The sequence below is a fragment of the Amphiura filiformis genome, chromosome 7, assembly GCF_039555335.1.
Source record: "Amphiura filiformis chromosome 7, Afil_fr2py, whole genome shotgun sequence".
In the NCBI taxonomy this organism is placed as follows: Eukaryota; Metazoa; Echinodermata; class Ophiuroidea; order Amphilepidida; family Amphiuridae; genus Amphiura; species Amphiura filiformis.
The window spans coordinates 59,404,173-59,426,394 of NC_092634.1; the positions used below are offsets into that span (position 1 = coordinate 59,404,173).

Sequence of the window (22,222 nt, forward strand, 5' to 3'; positions counted from 1 at the left end):
ATTACCGGTACGTAAATTTCCGCTTTTTGTCAAATTTGTCCCCCCCATGCCTAGACTATGCCATATAGTATATTTTTGAGAAATATAAAAATATGTTATTAATCCTGATAAATCAATGTTTCCAGCTTTACTTATTATAATGTAATAAATAGTCTCAATATCATGTACGGTACTACAAATCTAGACATTGTGATTTGTGTCCTGCCTTGCTTTAAACAACCGTTTTATATTCCGTGAAAGAGGGCTCCCTTCATGCATGTTTATTTTGGGGTGAATTGCTCATGTTAGTGACCGCTGTCCCCGAGAAAAAATATACTTGGGTATCAAGCAAACAGATTGTGTACAGTGACTGAAAGGATCAGGAAAATCGTGCAATTGTGCACACAATCAAAGTTTTATATACTGGTATCCCGGGGAGGGGGGTCACTCTCACACAAAAGTGCCTCCCACCCGCGTCCGCATACCTCTGAAATGCACCCTTAATGGTGAATTTTCACATAACCAAATTGCACCCCTTAATGGCGAAACACATGCAAAATCCTACCCTAAATGGCGTAGCACATGCAAAAACCATACCCTAAATGGCGTCAACTTGGAAATATCTATATTGATACCCTAAGTGGCGTAAACAGAGAAATGAGCTAATTTGATACCCAAGGTGTCTTTTTGATGTTGCAGACATATAGATACTGAAGAAAACATGCACAAAAGTAACAAGAATCAATTAAAAAGTGGTGATTTTTATCAAATTAGTGCAAACTCACTCAAACAATAATATTACTAACCCTAAATGTCTAAGGATTTGGCTGAAAAAGGACCCCTAAATGGTGATGCCTTCTGAAAAAGTACCCCTTTTTCAAAAAGACGTCGATGCCGCTGTGTGGTGAAAAACATACCCGTTTAGACGTTTTTCTTGGACACGGGTGCGTAGCAAGTCAAGTAGTGAGTGACCCCCCGGGACTAGTATGTGTATTATGTATAGCATGAGTAGAGTATGCACAGTGGCAAGTGGGCTATGGAGAAATCTAACTGTCCTCCTGTCCAACTTTAAAAAAAAAATATTTTGCTTTCTTTCAGATAAGCCATGAACGAACAACAGCACAACATTTGGAAAGTCTTCTTTCCTCAAAACTCACTTAGATCACCAAGTGGCATATGCCTTGGATGGGTGTGTCCAAGGAGACAATTGGTATGTATTATAGGCATAGCACATGCTACCAGCAGAGAAATCTCACACCACCTGTCTCGCTTGAAGGATTCAGATGAGACCAAGTTAGAAATAGTTGGTGTTTGGGTGAATGAGGCGCCTGATTTGGATTCGCATGACTCTGATGCAAAGCGAACGATTAGAGAGCAGTGCTCCGTTAGTTGCAGGAATAATGAATTGATCTTACATCAGCAACAATATGATGGCATACCCATCTGCAAGCTAAGTATGAAAGAAAACGCCACAAAATCATCCGTACAAACACTTTTCATCCTCTATGATGAAAAACAAGTACTTGGGTCTAAACTGAACCAATGGGGCATGCATTTATCATCTACCAACAAGCTGCCAACTCATAATACTGAAATAAGTGCCACTACACAAGAAAGAACAGATATAGAAGAAGTTTTTCATTTAGTTCAAAGATCAGTGCCAGAATTGAGACGGCTGAAGTCGAAATTAAAGAGAAGTATGTCGGGTGATATTTTGTCGGATGGTGGATGGCATTGGACGAAGGCTTTCAGAAGTGTGCTATGGCAACTTTGTTGTTTTCAGCTGAGCGTGCTGTTTGCTGTTTTACATTTACTTTTTGATCACAGGTAAGACAGTCTTACTGATATTAAATGTTTGTTTGTTTGTTTGTTAAATTTAAATGGTTGCTCCATGCAGAGATACACTTGTGTCTTGATGTGACACTTATTAGCTGAAAGTACTGTAGAAATGTTACATAAATTAAATAATATGGTGTGCCAAAATGGGCTATTCTAGTAGAAATCTATACACCCCCTATGGAAGACACACCCTAATTAATCTCCCACACAGGGGTGCAGTTTTCAAATGCAGTCACCCATTTCATTTTCAGTTAACCCTTTTTGAAATTCACACTCCCTGTGTGGAAGATTAAGGTGTTGTCTCAGTGTCTTCCATAAATATATAAAGAAATAAATTTTGGATTTATATGACACCTTTTTCAAGATCTCGGAGGATTCAAAGTGCTGTAATTTTGCTGCCATGGTGAATCATTAGAATCAGATCACATCAACCAGGACAGTTGCAGCCAAACCCAGCGCAAACCTATCCGTACTTAGATTGTAACATCCACCAATTATCTGTGCAGCTCCCCAAATTCCATTGGATGAAGGAAGTTTTTGATAACCAAACAACTAATCACCAATTTTTTGACAGCAGGAAGAAACCGGAGATCCCAGAGATAACTAAGTGCATATGCAGTCCTTGGGCATGGCTGGGGCTTGAACCCGGGACCTCAGTGGTGCAAGGCGAGGGAACAACCGACGCGCCAACCCACTCTCCATAGGGGGTGTATGGATTTCAACTGGAAGAGCCCAACCGTGCAAATGCTCTTTGTATTGTATTGTATTGTATTGTACCAAATGAAGAATATTTTGAAGAAAAAAAAAACAGTTATATTTTTCAGTGCACCACAATTGTAACACACATGGCATCAGCATACTGCTTAAATGACTCTTTATGAGGCATAAAAGGACTCTAGTGTTGACCATAAATATCAAGTGTGTTGACTTTGTATTTAGACTGTTTCAGAATAGAGCGATGTGGTGGTTGGTTCGATTCCCTGCTACTGGTTGTCAGCTCATTGAGAGATGCAAATCTCTAAAGAGTCTGTTGAGGGATGATTGGAACATGGCATCCAAAGCAACGTCTGAAATGGAAGAGACTCAAATGACACATGAAAAGAAACACTGCACTAATGAAAGGTAAGGGTTTTTTTTTTAATAATTTTTTTGTTAATTTATAAAAACTATAAAAATATCTAGGAGCTGTTTTTTTTATCAACTTGACCAAAAAAATTAGAAGTTTTTTCAAAGTAAATTTAGGTAGACAAATCCAGTAAATAACTCACGTTCTTTAGCTTTCGCCATCTCGGATGATGGCTTTCTCAAAAGTGACTTGGTTCACTGCTTCTCCCATGGAAGCGGCTGTAGCCTCATTCCCAGAGTGTGATGGTGCAAGCAGTGAGTCATATCGTGATCTAGAGTGTATGAGCCTATGTCCCGGTTCATGGTGGCGGCCCCCTTTCTCCTGATCCATATGGCCTCCCTGACTTTTCTTTTGAACTGATTTGCTTCCTTGTCAAGTATTGTAGCTCCCTCCCAATCTATAACATGGTTGTCGGCAGCGACATGGTCCGTAATTGCTGATTTGTTGAATTCTGTGGTAGATTCTTTCCGTCTTGCGCGGGTGTACTTCTTGTTTTCCGCTTTCTCGATGATCTGCATCTTTCTGGTGCTCTTTCAACCGTGTGCCAAACGCTCTCCCTGTTTCACCTATGTATGATTTTTCACAACCCTTGCAGTCGATGTTATAGACCACCTCGCACATCTGGTTGGTTTCTCTCTTATCTTTAGGGTGCACTAATAAGCTCTTAATAGTGTTATGAGGTTTCATGGCTGTTGCGATTTTGTGCTTCCAAAAGATGCGCTTGAGCTTCTCTGCGAGGCCTGCATCGTACGGTAAAACTACCATACCCTTTGACGGGTTATCATCGGTGCTCTTCTTTGAACTGTTACTCTTGATCTTGCTTGTTGACATTTGCTGCTTAACACGGTCCATTGCCCACCTTGGATAGCCACAGTTTTGAAGTGCGGTTCTGATCTTCTTTTCTTCTTCCTTTTATCTTCCTCCTCTGTCACTATGCTATCCATTCTGTCAAACAGTGTACGAATGACCCCGAGTTTCTGATGCAGGGGATGTTGTGAGTCAAAGTTCAAATATTGATCCGTGTGGGTTTTCTTTCTGTATATAAGAAGCTTTATGCTGCCATCTTGTTTACGGACCACTAATGTGTCAAGGAACGGTATGCTACAATCCTTCTCCTCCTCATACGTGAATTTAATATTCCCCGTTTCGTCCACCTTGTTTAGATGTTCAGTTAGTTTCTCTGTGGTGTCCTTTTTGATGACCTCAAGCACGTCATCCACGTAACGGCGCCAGTATTTTGGTGCACAATCGAGTGGAGCCATGGCAATCGCTTGCTGTTCTAGCCATTCCATGTATAGGTTTGCCACAATCGCACTAACGGGACTACCCATAGCTGCTCCAAACTTCTGGCGGTAGATGTTACCTCTGAAGGAGAAGTATGTCGTCGTGAGAATAAATTCTAAAAGCTCCATGATGTCGGTAGCATTCAGTCGTGTGCGTTCGGGTAACGTTGTGTCTTTAGTAAGTCGGTCTCTTATGATCTCTAAAGTCTTGTCTATTGGTGTGTTTGTGAATAGTGAGACCACATCGTGAGAGTTAAAAATGTCTCCATCATCGATGAGTACACCTGTAAGCTCTTCAGCGAGTTGTTTTGAGTTGGTGACGTGATGTTCGGTTGTCCCTACTAACGGCGAGAGAATCTCTGCAAGTGCCTTTGATGTTTGGTACCCAATACTACCTATGTAATCCACAATTGGCCGGATCGGGTCACCTTGTTTATGTATTTTGGTGGTGCAATACAGTCTCGGTGTGTTTTCTGCAGTGGGGTACAGTAGCCTATATTGGCCCTCCTCAATCTTTTTCTCTGCCTTGAGCTTTTGTAACATACCAACCAACTTCCGCTTGTAAGTAGGTGTTGGGTCTTTCTTGAGTTTTTCATAAGTTTTTGTGTCACTTAGCATGGTTTCAACTTTGCTTTCATAGTTCTGGATTGTTTGCACTACCGTGCATTTGCCCTTGTCTGCCCCCATGATGAGCAAATCTTTCGATTTTTGGAGCTCCTTTATTGCCTTTCTCTCCTCTTTAGTGATGTTAGATGGAGGAATTTTAGCTGTTTTAAGTGATCCCGCCACTTCCATACGGAGGTTTTGTGCCTCTCCCGGTGGTAGCTTGGCACATGCCGACTCACAAGCGACAATAAATTCATCATGAGGAATTTTGTTGACAGATACAGCAAAACCTAACCCACGCTGAGTAAGCTTTCTTGGGGATCAGTAAGGTCTTTTTTCTGACAAGTTTTTCACCCACCTTTCACGCCATTTCTTCAGATTGGTTCCACTCAAGTCGAGCTCTGTGTTCTTTTTGTCTACAAACTTGGCTTGCTCTTTCTTTTTTAGCCTATCCAACTTAGCTATGTGTCTTTCTTTCGTCTTCTTTTCTTCATTTTGCCTTTTGTTTACGATATGATTTTCAATATGGCGGCGCACATCGGAATCATGCTCTGTGTTGTTGTTTTTTGTAGAAGTTTTTTGTTATAATATTGACCGAAAAAATTTGGGCAAAAAAAACTTTTGGGGGATTTCTCCAAAAATGAGCATTTTGGCCCAAATTTGATTCACAGATGAACTCATCAAGTCTTTGCCATTCTAAAAATGTATACTTTTATATTCTTTAGACCAACAATTTAGCAGTTATAAGGCCCAAAAGGTTCCATAATTCCAAGGTTAAGACCACTCTTCATGAAAAAGGGTGGTCCAATTTGATAATATGTCATGTTTGCCTAGTACGACGTACTCCAAATTATGCAGATGTATTGTGGTTATTTGGCTGTTCTATTTGAAACCCATACACCCCCTATAGAAGACATGACCTTAATCGCCCACACAGGGGGTGAATATTTCATACGGGGTTACCTGAATGGGTGACTCCGTTTAAAATCTACATCCCCTGTGTGGGAGATTAAGGTCATGTCTTCTATAGGGGGTGTAAGGATTTCAACTGGAATAGCCTATTGCATCCGGTTTGATTTTGGTAAGTAACACTGTGATAAATTATCATTTAGGCCAAAAAAAATTAATGTTTGGTTGCCCTCACAACCGACCGAAAAATTTGAAATCTTGTGTCGGTTTTTTTTTTCAATCACTTTTTTAAAATAAACCTTAAATTTGGACAGATCAAGAACATTTTATTTTTATTATTCATTCAATTTATTTATTAAATGCATATTTGATTAAGGGCTGGGGTATGAACGTTTGGACAGTATTTATTGTGGGACATTAGAGCACATCAGACATATCGAATTGTATTATGAATATGAAGAATGTCTTTCTGATATCAAATAATTTTGATTTTTTGAAATTCGCAATTTAATACACATTTTATGGCAAATCATTAAAATTGATATTTTTGATATTTAACAGTACTTGAAGTAAACTTTCTAAATCTGATGATTTGTTCTTAAAGTGTATGTAGGTGGAATGAAAAAGCCGACGATCAATTGAAAATTTTGACCTTTACAGTATTGAAGATATGGATTTTTTTCCCCAAAACACCAAAAAAAAAATTAGGTCTTTTTGGGAAAAAATCCATATCTTCAATATGAAAGGTCAAAATTTTCAATTGACCGTCGGCTTTTCCTCCCTGCTACATACACTTTAAGAATATATCATTAGATTTATATAATTTACTTCGAGGACTGTTATATATCAAAAATTTGAAAAATATCAAATTTTTATAATTTGTCATAAAATTTGTATTATATTGTGATTTTCAAAAATGAAAATTATTTGATATCATAAAGACATGCTTCAGATTCAGAATGCAATTCGATAGGTCTGAGGTGCTCTCATGTCCCACAAAAAATACTGTCGAAACGCAATAAACGCCATCATTTTAGATCCCTTAAATCAAGAACTATTTCTATGTGAATTCATTCCAAAAATGCACAATTTTTAGCTCAATTGCCAGCAATTGTAGCTATAGCCATGGTCCCAATTTCTCTATGTTTTTTTCTTTCTCTTAATACATCGTTTGAGCAATGGAGCTGGTAATTTGAGGGAGCGATCTTTGCATGATCGTTCATGATTGTTACTTAATTAGCTAGGAAAATTCGGACGGAAAGTGTGATTTTTGGAGCATTTTGTTACGAAAATTTTTACAAAATTTCAGAGAATAGTCTCCTTTGCAGACTGTTTGTCGTGCTGATCATATTACAAACACTGTTCAAACTCCTTGATCTGGCCACTTTGTAGAAGAGATGTTGAATTTTATTGCTTCAGTGCGGCTTCAATGTTTGCTTTTCAGTGTTGCTTTGCCATACATTGTGCTGTCTATAGGCCCTTACTTAGCTGTGCACCAGCCATGAGCAAGCAATGTCTCAAATCCTCCCAATTATATTCAGAACCATTGGCATTGGCAACACTTAGTTTATATCATTGGTAATGAGGTCTGACCTCAAATCATGATTAGCTGAAAAGATAACAGCCCTTATGTAAACAAATGCTTTGCCCAGCCCATTTAAGGCTATATTGTGGGACGTTCAAAGTTTTAGATAATTTAACTTTTCAATACAAATTATATGTTCAGCTGCTTCAGTCTTTTCCTATAGAAAGATATAAATCTATACCAAGGTGAAAAATATAAAGGGTACTCCTATTACATGTAAATTTATTTATGCTTAAATGCTCTACATGTCTCTTTCTATAGGAAAAGACAAAAAACAGCAGCTGAAAACATTTGTATTGAGACTTTGAAAATTATTTAGGCCTACTTTTAAAAACTTTTGGTGAGAAAATCTTTAAAAAATAGGAATTCCGATTCGGTAGTAGACAAAATAGGAAAGTTAGCATCTCCACGCTTTCCATCGTATAACCTTAAATGTGGCAGTATTATAATACGTTATAGCTAGGCCCCTCTACCAGGATGTAATTGGCTAAGTAATCACTTGCAATTGGTATTTTATAGCCACCGTATAGCCTTAAAATTGTTGGGAACTTGGACTTTTCATGCACACTCAGAGGTGATTAAAAATGAAAAAATAGGCCTATTTAAATTAAAGTGAAATGATGCAGTTCATGTGTACGAAGGTGGCTCAGTTTTCAAGTTATGAGCCTTCAAAGTTGACGCTTTTACTTTAACCTTTTCATGCATTTCAACTGCTATACATACATAGCCAATATCTTCTAATTGACATTGGCACTCAACTGTTAATTTCAGTTTTGGAAAAGATGAACAAAACCATGTGAGAAAAAACATGTGATCCTTCAGGTGGGGGTGGTTGGCTTCCCACAACGGCGGAGCTCTTGCGATTTTTTTATTTTGCAATTTAAAAACATTTAATCCTAGCACCATAGTGCTGTGATCAAACCAAATAAGTTGTTTCTCAGGAATATTAATTTTGAGATATAGCCTGTGAGCGCTTTCAACTTTCTTTGTATTTAATTGTTTTGAGCAACCCTAAAATGCCTATATCTTGTGAACCGTATATTTTCAAAATGCTGATTTTGTATGGAAAATACTGATTTTAAGGTTTGAGATACTGAAATGTGTTTTTCAAAGTTGGTAGCCCTGTATACACAGCTATACATGGCAATACATAGCTATACATGGTTACATACATGTGGCTATACATAGCTATAGGGCGCACACCACTAAATAATCGCCCCATTGAAATATGTGTAAAAACACCGGTTTTCTTTGCTCATTTTGAGGCCTTTTGGGCTCGTTTAAAATATTTTATGATAACCAGTCGATTGCAAATCGATGAAAGTTTAACATATGTTTCAATGTATGGGGGTCCTTCCACCTCGTTTTCCCGCTCCGAGGCCGCGAACAGCGCCCTCACTGTTTTTGACATGCTCTCAAGACTGCAAACCGGTTTCTGTCATTTTCTAATTCGCGGACCTTTTTTCTCCATAATTATCAAATTTATGCATAGGCTTTACACTTTTATTTAAGCTATATAATTCGCTACTCTTTCTGATTAATTAGCCTAAAGACCAGCCCAAAATACCTCAAAAAGTTTCTGTATTTTACCGGAACTCATTAGGGTTACACATGGTGCATTAATTTAGTTGTGTGCCCCCTATACATAGCCATACATAGCTATTCATGGCTATACATAGCTATTCATGGCTATACATAGCTATGCATGGCTATACATAGCTATGCATGGCTATACATAGCAATACATGGCACTATATATAATAATACATGGCTATACATAGTGATATGTGGCTATCATAGCTATACTTGTCTATACATTGCTATGCATTGCTATACATAACTGTGCATGGCTATATGGTCATACATGGCTGTACATACATAGCTGTTGAAGTTATGAGCCTTGAGATTTACTCCAACCTTCTTTCAAAAATCTTCCACTTGGAAAGATCCTTAAATGAAGCTGTCTAAAGGCAGAGCTCAGCATTTTCTTTGAGGAAAGCTTTATTTTAGATAGCTCTATCTCATGATGCAGATCATATGTATGCAGGTGGCTCAGTTATCATGTTATGAACCTTCAAAGTTGATGCCTTTACTTCCAACCTTTTCATGTTTTTCTTTAAAAATTCCTCCATATGGACTTAGTTTCTACTGACAGTTCTTAAAAATGGGGCTGTCAGACAGCAGCGCTCTGTCCACTTTTTTCAGAAAAGCGGTATTTTAAAAAGGTTCATCTCATGATGCAGTTCATATGTACGTTGGTCAGTTTTCAAGGTCATGAGCCTGGCTTTAATGTTGACATTTTCCTTCAACCTTCTTTGATAAATCCTCCATTTCTCACTTACAATTCCTTAAATGGGGCTTTAAGATGGTAGAGCTTTCCCTCCCGACAGTTCCTTATGGCTGTCAGATGGTGGAGCTCTGTCCAATTCTCTTCAAGAAAGCTGTTTTTCAAATAACTCTACCTCATACTTCCAATTTCAATTTGCGCAGTCCATAATAGTAATGCTGAATATGGTAACCGACAATAAGTTGTGATATTATGCACCTATAATACCATGATACCAATAACATAATTCTATATTAATTCCAATGACATGCCTATATCCAGAAACAATTGAGCTACAGCACCATTGGTGCTCTTGTTTGATCCTAAAATGATCAAGCATTTGGCAATACTAGCTTTTTCAAAATGGAGGAAGAGCCTTATATGGAGACTAAGAATTATACTGCGGTTAATCATTATATACTGTAAACGTTCGCCTAATGGCGCACCTGGGCTCCTTTGCCTTGGGGTAAATTTCATGTGCAAATAGAGAGCTCCCTCCTCTGAAATCCCAACAAGAATTAAGGTTCTGTGCCCTTATTTACTGATGGAAATTTTACGGGAGGGCACTTTTAGGTTGTGCCTAAAATTCAACTTATGTCAAGGGAGCCCATAGCGCCATTAGGCGAATATTTACGGTATTGTTTTAGTTTTTTTTGGGGGGGGGCTGTTACTGGATTAAAGGAGTGTTTCGTGATCCTAGCATCCTCTTTTTATGACATTTTTTAGTACATATCCACGAAAAAAGCCTATTCCCAAAATTTCAGTTGATTCCGATTTTGCGTTTGCGAGTTATGCATGATTATGTGTTTTACACTGCTCCATAGACAATACGTTGTAATTTCGTTCTGGTGCACCAGAACGAAATTCAAATTTCACGATATCTTTGCAAAACGAATTAATCTGCAAGAAATATTTTGGACATAAACATTATGTAGCCAGAGGTTTCCAGTGATATAAAAATCTCAACTTTTTTTGAGAAAAGTGGGGGATGAGGCTGTGGATCACGAAATGCCCCTTTAAGCAGTTGTCTGGACGTTTTGGGATTGCCACAGTGTAGGGGCCTGTAGTAGGGCTAGTTAGGGTTTATAGGATTGAGAGATAAGGTCTAGGTTTGGTGGTAGCTACCATTACTCTTAAGTGCTCCATTTACGTTGTTTGGTTACAAGTAAATTTGACAATGAGTGTTTTGTAATATTAGAATTAGAGATGGAGAATTGGGACTTGGCCGCCATTTTGATACAGGCATGGAGCAAAAATTGGGGGTATTTGGTTTTCCTCGGAATATGCTTGTGGCATTCGTTGTCATGCAAGCGCGACATGGATGGATGATGGGCACATTTGTGAGACGCACTTGATGCGACCTGCACGCGAGTACTAAGGCAGTGACTCAAGCCCGGCTATTCGGGTACCCGCCCGCTCTTTCCCTACCCGGATACAAATTCCATTTACGGATTACCCGAATTTTTTTCAAATTTTTTTCGGTTTTGCAGGGTCTCTGGACCTAGACCTAAATGCTAGGATCATGGTTGACCTAAAAAAAAAAAAAATTGAATTTTGCACATTGTTTTGTAATTTTAATATGAAAATTGATACATATTTTTCATGTCATACTCTATTAATGATATCAAAATGCATTCAAATTCAATGCATTTTGATATCATTTATAGAGTATGACATGAAAACTATGTATCAATTTTCATATTAAAATTACAAAACAATGTGCAAAATTCAATTTTTTTTTAAATATTTTTTAGGTCAACCATGATCCTAGCATTTAGGTCTAGGTCCAGAGACACTACAAACCGCTCAAAACTTTTTTTGTTGTTGCAATTTGGTACCGGTTACCCGCCTGAAATTTACCTCGGGTACCCGAATACGTCATTACCCGATAGGTCACAGCCTTAGCGAGTACCAAGACAACACTTCAGATGAGATGCAGAATTGTTTTTGTTCGACTCTGGGCACCTTTGGCAAGGACACAAATACCCCCAATTTTCTCCTCATAGGTTGGCGTGATTGTATGTGGTGGTATAGGGAGTCCCAGTTCTCTTTTTCTAATTCTGTTGATATTTCATTCCTTGCAGGAGAGGCAACATTTTATTGTGCATAGCTGTAGATGTTATTTTAGGTGTCTTACTAATGGTATGGCTACAACATAACCACCTTCCTGTCACTATGGCTGACTGGATCATGACATGGGCTAATGTAAGTTGTAGGACTTAGATTTTGATTTTGCGCACTGCCGTAAACGTTCACCTAATGGCGATATGGGCTCCCTTGACATAACTGGAATTTTAGACACAAACTAAAAGTACCCTCCCACCAGTAAATAAGGGCACGCACCCTTAATTCTTGTTGAAATATTAGAGGAGGAGGCTCTCTTTTTGTACATGAAAATTGGCCCCAAGGCAATGGAGCCCAGGGGTGCCGTTAGGCGAACGTTTATGGTAGTTTGCATGCAGATGAAGAGCCACCTTAACATATTTTTCTTGTCAGTCCTTATATTGCACCATAAGCATTCCAACAACCACCATTGAATGAGTGTATAGTATATAATCCTAATTCAAACCCTAAACTCTAACCCTAAACCCAAACCTTGGAATTTGAACTTTTAAACTATGGACCACTCTGTAAAGGGGCCGTCCTTGGTTTCGGAAGTCTGCAAACGACCACAATTGCAGGTATGCATTTGAGAGATACATTCTCTATCATGCATTATATATGTATAAAGGGGGCTGTCTGCAGTTGCTAGGTAAAATTGCATCTCCACATACACACAAAAAGTAGCAAAAAACATCCTCAATATGTCGATTGAATGTGGATTCATACGTCCGTGTTTGCATAGTCTTAAACTATTTCCATGTTTGGAGGCTAACACATTTAGGGGTGTGGGGGTGTGTTTGATGATTTCTCCCACATGCTTAGATGGATTTCAATGGGACTTGGACACAATGGCCCTTGGGTACATTGACATGTGTGGTGTCAAGAAATATGTTAAATACAAGGTTTTGAATTAAATCCAATACTGGAACTTACATTTTTTGCAACTTGCTATGTTTGCGTCTGAAACCATCAGACTTCATCAGGCAACTGACCCGCTGGGCTGGTCATGTGACACTTTGAGATGGCTAGGGATTGTCTTGATGGCCCGGTCCCATGCGTGAGATAAGTTGTGTCTCAGTCCCCCTTTCTTGTTAAGTGACGGCTGCTCTACTCTCTCCCAGATGGCTTCCTTGATGCCTCTCCTATGCCACTGTTCCTCCTTATCGAGAATCACTGCGTCCTCGGTGTCAATATTATGACCAGTGTCTTTAAGGTGAAGATACACGGCAGAGTTCTGGGCCTCGTTTGTACTGGGCCTCCTATGTTGATTGAGTCTAGCTTTCAAGGCTTGTTTTGTTTCGCCAACATAGGCAGCAGAACAATCAGCGTCACCGCACACTAATCCATACACTAAGTTTGAGCGTTTTTCTTTTGATTGTTTGTCCTTTACTTGAACGAGCTTGCCACGTAGGGTGTTATTTGGCTTAAATGACGAGGAAATCCCAAAACCTTTGAGGTGTTTCTTAGCCGTCTCAAAGTGTCACATGACCAGCCCAGCGGGTCAGTTGCCTGATGAAGTCTGATGGTTTCAGACGCAAGGTAGCAAGTTGCAAAAAATGTAAGTTCCAGTATTTGATTTAATTCAAAACCTTGTGATTTTAACGACTGGATGACTTAGAATATTCACTAAATATGTTAATTCTTCACAAGCTTTGCTTTTTCTGATCTCGTAATTTAAGTGGAGACACATTTTACACAGCGTTTAATTTTCTCCCTACTTATTAATATTATACAAACATTTACTCCACCCTGGTATTGAATGCAGAGTTGCAGACGATACATTTTTGTTTAAATTTTTTTTTTAATTCAAAAATTCCAGAATTGAACATTTTCATGATCATATTTGGAATCATCATGAAAAATGCATTAAAATGAGTACAAACAAGCTTAGATTGGTTCAGACGTTCTTGAGATAGCTATTAATATTTTGTGAAAATATCTCAAAACTTGGACTTTTATATTGAAGCCTATGACTAGCATTAAGTTAGGAAATACAAGAGTGTCAATAACAGGTGTTACCGAATCAGACCTGAATTGTGATGGTAATTTATATTCCACCACATGGGAAGAGGAAACTGGGACGGCCGTGCACACTGTACTTACAGTATGTCCAGCACCTCCTGGGAGATACTGAAGAGATGCTGCAGCCAAACAAAATTGTTTCGCTTGCCCAAGATCGCAATAGTTGGAGAAAGTTTGCAGTTGTCTGCTCCGCAGCCAACTGATAATGATTTACTGGGGTTTTTTTTCTTACAGACAACTGGGGAACAGTTGCAAACATTGCTGAAATGGCTGATGGGAAATCCAGCTGGTCTCAAGTTGAATAGCGCCTTTGCTCATTTCTTGGGCCATTTCTTTTTGTATCATGTCTACTTATGGTTAGGTAAGTTAACATTTATTAGGCTATTCTAGTTGAAATCCATACACCCACTGTGGAAGACATGATGTTAATCTCCCACACATATTTCAAATGGAGTCACCCATCCAGGTAACCTCATTTGAAATTCACACTCCCTGTGTGGAAGATTAAAGGTCATGTCTTCCATACGGGGTGTATGGATTTCAACTGGAATCGCCCATTGCTATCAAACAGTGAAATAAAAAAGGGTGTTTTAAATATCTCAAAAACAACCTACACAATCTGGTTGGCTGGAAGCCACAAGAGGAATCTGAGAGTTGGTAGAGAGAACTAAGGTGCCGACAGCAATGAAGCTAGAGAGGAGCGTGGCCGAGCGGTTAAGGCGTTGGACTGTGAATCCTAGGGTCGAGGGTTCGAAATCTGAACAGGTCCACTTGAGCTCGGCTGGCTCTTTGTGTCCTTGAGCAAGGCACTTTCACTCTACTTGCTTAGTGCTTCGGAGGGCACTTTAAGCTGTCGGTCCCATGTGCATGCATTTCTGACATTAATGCAGTGTGCATTGCACACTGCACATTAAAGAACATCACAGGCTATTCGAAAAGATTAGGGGATCATCCTGGTACTGTTGACTGTAAGCTACTGTACTTCAACTGTACACTCATCTACTGTAGGTTCCAGAGTAAAAGTAAGTACAGCTTGTCTGTATGCAGTGCTATAATACTCATACATGAGGAAGGCACTAATAAGGAAGAAGAAGAAGCCCTTGGAGCCAAAGTGCTTAACCCTAAAGCTGCACATCCAAGTCAGGGGCAGCTGACCTTCATATAAAAAAATCCTTTAAAACACTTTTGTTTTATTTGACATACAGGTTATTTGACCGTGATCCGTCCATTTCTGAGCATGCTGATTTGGTGTATGGCTTTATCAGGATGTCTGGGTCTCTCAGTCTTGTTTGCCGTAGCTTCAGATATGTTGGCTATACTCACATTCCATATATACTGCTTCTATGTCTATGCAGCAAAGTAAGTACCGGTAACAAAACTTTAATTTTTTATGGCCAAATAGAAATGTAGCAGTATTTATCATATGTGACACAATCTGGTCCATGGGAGCATTTTTGAAACTAGAGTTACTATAATTATTACCTTATGCAAACATTAGGCTATCATATACAGAAACCACCAAAGGTCTAGCATACTTTGTTCTACAGTTATGAAGTTTTGTGACGTCTGTTTTTTTATGTATTTTATTGGTTTTTGCCTCCATATTTTTGCCTTTATCTCAATTTCAAATTTGCCGCCTTTGGCCCCAATGGACCAGATCGTGTCACATATTTCCTTATGTACTTCCTAATTTGGTGAAGTAAATTGTCCCTGCAAATGACAAAATTTCCTTGGAAGTAAGCATGGGTATCGCCAGTGTTTTCCATATCACATAACGTGGCCAAAAACAGATCACAATATTGCCTGTATCGCAATTTTGTTTAAGCTTCCTTAAGCTTCAAAATAACTTGAACATGCAAACTTTGACCTTCGAAAATCGCTCAATTTTGAGACTATCACAATGAAATTTAATAGTTAACACAAATATTATTTCAGATTCTAACAAATTTACTTGGATCATACAGTCAAATATGTAAATTTTGCTTCAAAACTTGCGATCACACCATATGAATGCAAGTTGAATTTGTCACTTTCGGGTCACTTTTGGGGTCGTGCAATGCATTACTGGGAGATCATTTCAGGTGCCATGTTGAATATGCTATACATCATACTCTGATCGAAGGCACATTTGTTGTTATCTTGAAAAATATTGCATTGCGATATTGAAAGTTATATCTCGATATCATTTTAATATCGCCCATGCTTAGTGGAAGAAGGTTATTTGACTGTAAATCTGTCCATTTTGGAGCGTGCTGATTTGGTATATGGCTTTATCACATGATGTCTTGCTCTGCCGTGGCATAGCCAGGTTTTCGGAATGATGGGGGGGGGGGTCACAAACTTATGATGGAAATACTTTTGCAGACTGAAATTTTTTTCTCAGGGCACTGAAGAATCTAAAGAAAGGGGGTACCAAAATCACATATTCAGATCACATATACCACAAGCATTGCACATTTAACATCTATATAGCAATATACAGTGCGCAAAATAATTAAGGTACCAGTTATGTTAACCCCTATACCATATTTCGTCAAATAGTCGCCCCCCCTCAAATAAACGCCCCCCACCACTTTTTTCAACCAAGATGTTTCAAAAATTCCGATATTTCCATGCTATCTTGTGTAGTAAGCTTACCAAGTTGCTCACATGGTCGCCAGTAGCAGCAATAAATGGCGAAAATCTGCATCCGAACCCGGAAGTGAACCAAAAGTCAGTGTCAAAAGGTCATAGTTCGTCATTTTAGCGTGACTTTTAAGCTTACCTAATGATTTTAACGGGAATTTTCGTGCTAAAATGACCTCTAATAAACGCCCCCCCTTGGGAAAATGTAACGCCCCCGGGGGCGTTTATTCGACGAAATACGGTATATCCTAAACAAAGACAAATATGTCAACAAGCAGCGAATGCATGTTTAAGACCTCATTTGTTGAAATTGGTGATCTGAAACCTAGGGAACCCATTACTTTCTTTGTTTAGGATATACAGGGTGAACATACCTGGTACCTTAATTCTTTTGTGCATTGTAGTCCTTAAATGTGCCACAGTTTGGGTTAAGGGGGTACTACACCCCTGGCCAATTTTGTGCCTATTTTTGTTATAGCGCATTGGTGACAAGTAAGATATGTACATAGGGGCAAGGACTACAACTACTGCACTGAAAATTCAGCAACTCAAGGCAAGTAGTTATTGATTTATTGATCAAATATTGGTTTTCCCTCACTTTTGACTGTAACTCCACAACTGTTGTCTGTACTGAAATAAAATTTCTAGTGCAGTAGTTGTAGTGCTTGCCCCTATAATATACATATCTTACTTGTCACCAATGCGCTATGATTTTTGAGAAAAATGCAAAAATAGGCACAAAATTGGACAGGGGTGTAGTACCCCCTTAATTTGGAACGGAAGCGCACAAATTTGTGAATGTTAACCCCATTAACGAGGGACTGTTGTGTACCGATGACCTGTAACGGACAAATGGTCCATGATTTCTGGGGGGCACTGCCACCCCACCCCCCACTGGCTGTTGGCCACTGTGTGTGTCTTACTTCCTGTAGCATATGGTCACTATACTTGCATTCCAGACATACTCTCATGTCTATTCACTATTCAGCCAAGTTTGCTTTCCTGGAAGTACACAAGTAAACAAAAAAGTAAGGATTTATTAAGGCAAATTTCCGACTCCATGGAGGTATCCTCATAGGCTACCACCGGAATGGCCAATAGAGTCACATTTACCATAAACTTTGGGCTAGTGAAGCAAGCCAGAACATTTTTCAAGAGCACCCCCCTCCCCTACAAAATCCTGAATCTGTCATTGGCCAACAAATCAACATTAACATACATGAATATTGATATTCTTTTCCTGGATCTGCCATTGGTCAACATTAACAAACATGAATATTGATATACTTTTCATCCCAGAATCTACAACCTGCAGATGTCTAGTCTGTTGTCATTATCACGCTTATTCCGAGGCAAGAAATGGAATGTGTTACGACGTCGTGTGGATTCCTGTTCCTACGATATAGACCAGCTATTCATAGGCACATTGCTGTTTACAATGCTATTATTCCTGCTGCCTACTACTGCATTGTTTTATACTGTGTTTACTATGGTAAGTGTTTCAGCTGTCTTAGGCAATTTAAAGGAGGATTTCGTGATCCTAGCATCCTCTTTTTATGACATTTTTCAGTAGATATCCACGAAAAAGCTTATTCCCAAAATTTCAGTTGATTCTGATTTTGCGCTTTGCGAGTTATGCATGATTATGCTCCATAGGCCAGTGGCTTATATAATGTATACTAGAACGAAATTCAAATTTGACGATATTTTTGCAAAACAAATTAATCTGTAAGAAATTTTTGGTACATAAACATTATGTAGCCAGAGGTTTCCAGTGGTATAAAAATTTCAACTTTTTTGAAAAAAGTGGGGTGGGGGGATGAGGCTGTGGATCACAAAATGCCCTTTTAATAAAAGGCACTTAATTTAATGGCCATGTGACCCATGGGTACCCCATATCAAGACCACAAATGAGTAGATATGCTACATGCTAACAGATAGGAACGTTTCGGACAAATATCATCAAAATTACTAAAAATGTATATGTATAAGGCTAATTTGTTAAAAATTGGGAGATTCTGAATTTTTCATGTTTTCAGGCCAAATAAAATTGAAAAGGTTTGTCTCATGTCCCCTGAGCAATTACAAATCCAATTTTTAAATTTTTTTATTTATCAATAAATCTGTAATCAGTAGTTTCTCTATTACAGAGCCATTGTATTTAATAGATTCCATATCATCTTGAAGCCTTAGGCAAAAATTCAAATGTTGAAATAGCTACGGTGTCATTTTGGTCTGCTAGAGATGACAGATTGCATAATTTGTCAAACACATAATCATGCACTGCTACATACAGACATTTGTGTGACTATCACCCCCATTTAAACAAACAATGTGATATCCCTTTTTATGGCCCATTTATGCCATAACCAGATGCTAAGTAAAAGGACACATTGCTGTATTCGGTACTACAGTTTCAAGGAGTTGAAATAAACTGCGCCAAAAAAGTATCCTTACACTTGGAAAAATAATCACAATTCATCAAAACTGAACCATATTGGGGTAAATTCGTTTTTGTAATGGATGCACTATCTAATCCTGCATACTATGACACCACATTGAATCCAATGTGACCTCTAGAAGTAAAGTTACAAGCAATTGAATAGATGAAGGTCCAGCCAGTTTTAAAAGTGATAAACTGGCCTATACAACAAAGAGACTACACAGTTTCTTCAATGAAGCTTTATTTAAAGCACTATTTGTTTCAGTTTTTACTTCTCTGTACTTTTCATAACTTCCATTTTATTTGTCAGCTCTTTTGTTTCAGTTTTCTTTTGTTCCTTTTGTTTTAAATTAGAACGCACAAATTAGCTATTTACCACTCTCAAACCAGATGTCTAGTCCATGGAGTTTTGAATAGGCCAGTTTGCACTTTTAAAATTGGACCTTCGTCTAATCAAATGATTGTAACTTTGCTTCTTGAAGTCACATTGGATTCAATGAGGTGTCATAATGTGCCGGATTAAATAGTGCATCTATTAAAAAAAAATTACCTCAATATGGTTTGGTTTTGAAATTGTGAGTATTTTTCCAAGTGTAAGGATACTTTTCTGGAGCAGTATAGCTATGTTGTTATAATGGTCCACTAAATGTGACAGATTGTATATGTGTGACATGATCTGATCCATGGAGGCCAAGGGAGGCATTTTTGAAAATTGAGTTACTATATTTATTACATTATACAAACATTAGGCTATCATATACTGAAAACACCAAAGGTCTAGCATACTTGGTTCTAAAGTTATGAAGTTTTGTGATGTCTATTTTCTTGTGCATTGTTTTACTCCATATTTTTGCCTTTCAATTTCAAATTTGCCACCTTTAGCCTTCATGGACCAGATTGTGTCACATAGTAGTCTAACACAACATGTGCTAATTACCAACAGACATTTTTGTTGCTCAACAATTAATTAACTGCCACAATAACTTTACTGTGGGATTATTGGTCCAAAGTGATGTCAATTAGGGGCTCATTCATAGGATTGAGGGCATGATCGCTGTCACGCCTCGGGCATAAACAGCGATCATGCCCGAAATCCTATGAATGAACCCCGTTCATACATACCCAACATTCCTAGCAATTCAATACAGATGAAAATAAAAAGGGTTTCCAAGTTCTAAATAACATTTCCATGCCGTTTTCCTTTAAAATTGGAAGAAAATGAGTAGCCCTACTTGCAGGAAGCAGCTCGGCTTATGAGGTCAACGGCCGAGTCAACGCGCGTGATACTGCGTCATCTTTTAGCGCCAGCGTGAGATGGGCGCGGTGACATCGCGATGTACGCAACACTAGCAAATCGTGGATCGTGTTAATTCTGTTCCAACGCTGCGTGACGCAGCTTGTTTATGCCCTGCGTACTGGTCATAAACGGTATTATGACCAGCAAAAAAGGGCGCAAATCCAATCAGAAACGTCGTTATATCGTGAGTATGTATGAATTTTGGTTTAAACCGGTTTACAGGAACACGTGGCGGTCCCTATGGCCACTTGACAAATTATTTAATTTGAATTAATCATATCGAGATGAAATAACTTAATGATGAGTAGACAAATGCAGTTTTTTATAGTCCAAATTGTCAACTCATGTACTTTGTTTATCTCCTTTTACCATCTCTAGTTAAGATTTGTGTTGCTTGTTATACAAAGTCTGCTTACCAAGCTGGTACATCTACTGAACACACTCCCTGTGTATTCTCTCATTCTGTGGGTTATGAAATCAGACACATTGACAGATGGTGTAGAATTCCATGTGAAAACACAGTTGGATGACAAATCACCTTATCTGATTATGAAGGTAAAACACCCTTCTAAGTGTTCACTATGCTCATGTTATTTCTACTATGCCTGACTAGTACAGACAGTGGCGGCGAAAGCATTTAAATATGAGGGGATGAGCATATTTTGTTCCAATGTCTTATGGACATTTGCGAGTGAAAATGTTCAATTTCAGACTAGCCTCAAATGGAGGTGAATTTTGCTCTGCATGCAAAAGTTTGCAATTTTACCCTATTTTGGCCCACAGTGGTATAAAAGGTAGAGTTTCAAAGTGACAAATTTGGATATTTCCTCCTTCAAGGCGATTTCTGCTGAAAGTGAGGGAAATTAAAATATTCTTTTTCGAGTGAAAAGTCAATGTAAATTTTGTCACATTTGAAAGCTCTCTTTTTATTCAAATTGTTATAAGTTGGTGAAATACAGTTGTATTGTGCTGAATGGGGTATCAAATAATATTACACAGAACAAAATTCTCCATCTCTCAACCACTTTATTTTGTAATTTAGTTTTTGTGTCTTTAAGAAATGGCTTTTGTTTTTAGGTGTTTGGATACTTTTAGACTGGGTCTAATTTAACAGATAACACAATGCAATAATGCTAACCTCATGCATTTGTTTTGCCAGGTCCAAATGATGTCACTTTCAAGAGTGGTCCAGGTTGGTAGAGAATCATTTTACGCAGATTACAGGAGCCAAGACAAACTGACTACACCCAAGAAGACCATCATAGATCTAGGGAGGCGCTTGCTACGTGGCAATCTTATCTATCCATGGGGAGAATAGTTTACAAAACGGGCTATTCCATTTAAAATCCACACTCCCCATGTGGAAGATTTAGCTATAGTGTTCCACAGAGGGAGAATAGACAGTTGGGTAACTTCCATTTGAAATACTCCACCAGTTTTGGAAGATTGGTAAAGCCATAATACAGGGGGAGTATGGGTTTCACAATGATTAACCCTGACCAATTACATTTGATAAACATGGTCCCCCTGTGGAAGATTATTTCCGAAATCTTCCACGGGGGTAGTGTGGATTTCAACTGGAATTGCCCTATGGGGGAATCTATGAACTTTATTTGGGTGTTAGAGATGTAAATTGTGGTGTGATGATCAAACAAAATGAGTCTGAAGTCTGGCATATTCAATTTTCAGTTCTTTACATGATTGTATAAAGCAGGCCTTCTCAACTAGTTTATTTGAAGTGCCAACTGGGAAATTTTAGTGATAATGAAGTGCCAACATGTTTAGGGAGCATTTTGTGAGGGAGCGTGTGCGCGAGGCCAGGAGGCCCGCGCCTTATGGCCCCTGTAGGGTTCCAGTGTAAAAGCCCCAGCCGCGGGGGTCCAGGGGGCAGCGCCCCCGGAAGCTCTGAGATTTTAAGGCTATCTAAAGGCTCAGATGTGGTATTTTCACCCCTTTTTTGTAAACAATTTATGAGGAAAAAACTAGTAAAGTTACCGTGCGTCACTTCATGCGCCACTTCGACTAACTCCAAGCGCCACAAGTGGCGCGCGCGCCGCCAGTTGAGAAGGCCTGGTATAA

The 22,222-nt window shown here is 38.7% G+C and overlaps 1 protein-coding gene across 1 annotated transcript; it reads left to right on the forward strand.

The window, feature by feature from the left end:
• Window positions 1-1,045: 1,045 nt before the first annotated feature.
• On the forward strand, window positions 1,046-21,495 carry LOC140157407 (phosphatidylinositol N-acetylglucosaminyltransferase subunit Q-like). Its single transcript, XM_072180592.1, has 8 exons — window positions 1,046-1,806; window positions 2,758-2,940; window positions 11,738-11,858; window positions 14,013-14,139; window positions 14,984-15,137; window positions 17,703-17,895; window positions 20,522-20,698; window positions 21,303-21,495. Exons 1-8 carry the CDS (start codon window positions 1,085-1,087, stop codon window positions 21,459-21,461), a joined length of 1,836 nt encoding a protein of 611 aa, XP_072036693.1. The 5' UTR covers window positions 1,046-1,084; the 3' UTR covers window positions 21,462-21,495.
• The last annotated feature ends 727 nt before the right edge of the window (window positions 21,496-22,222 follow it).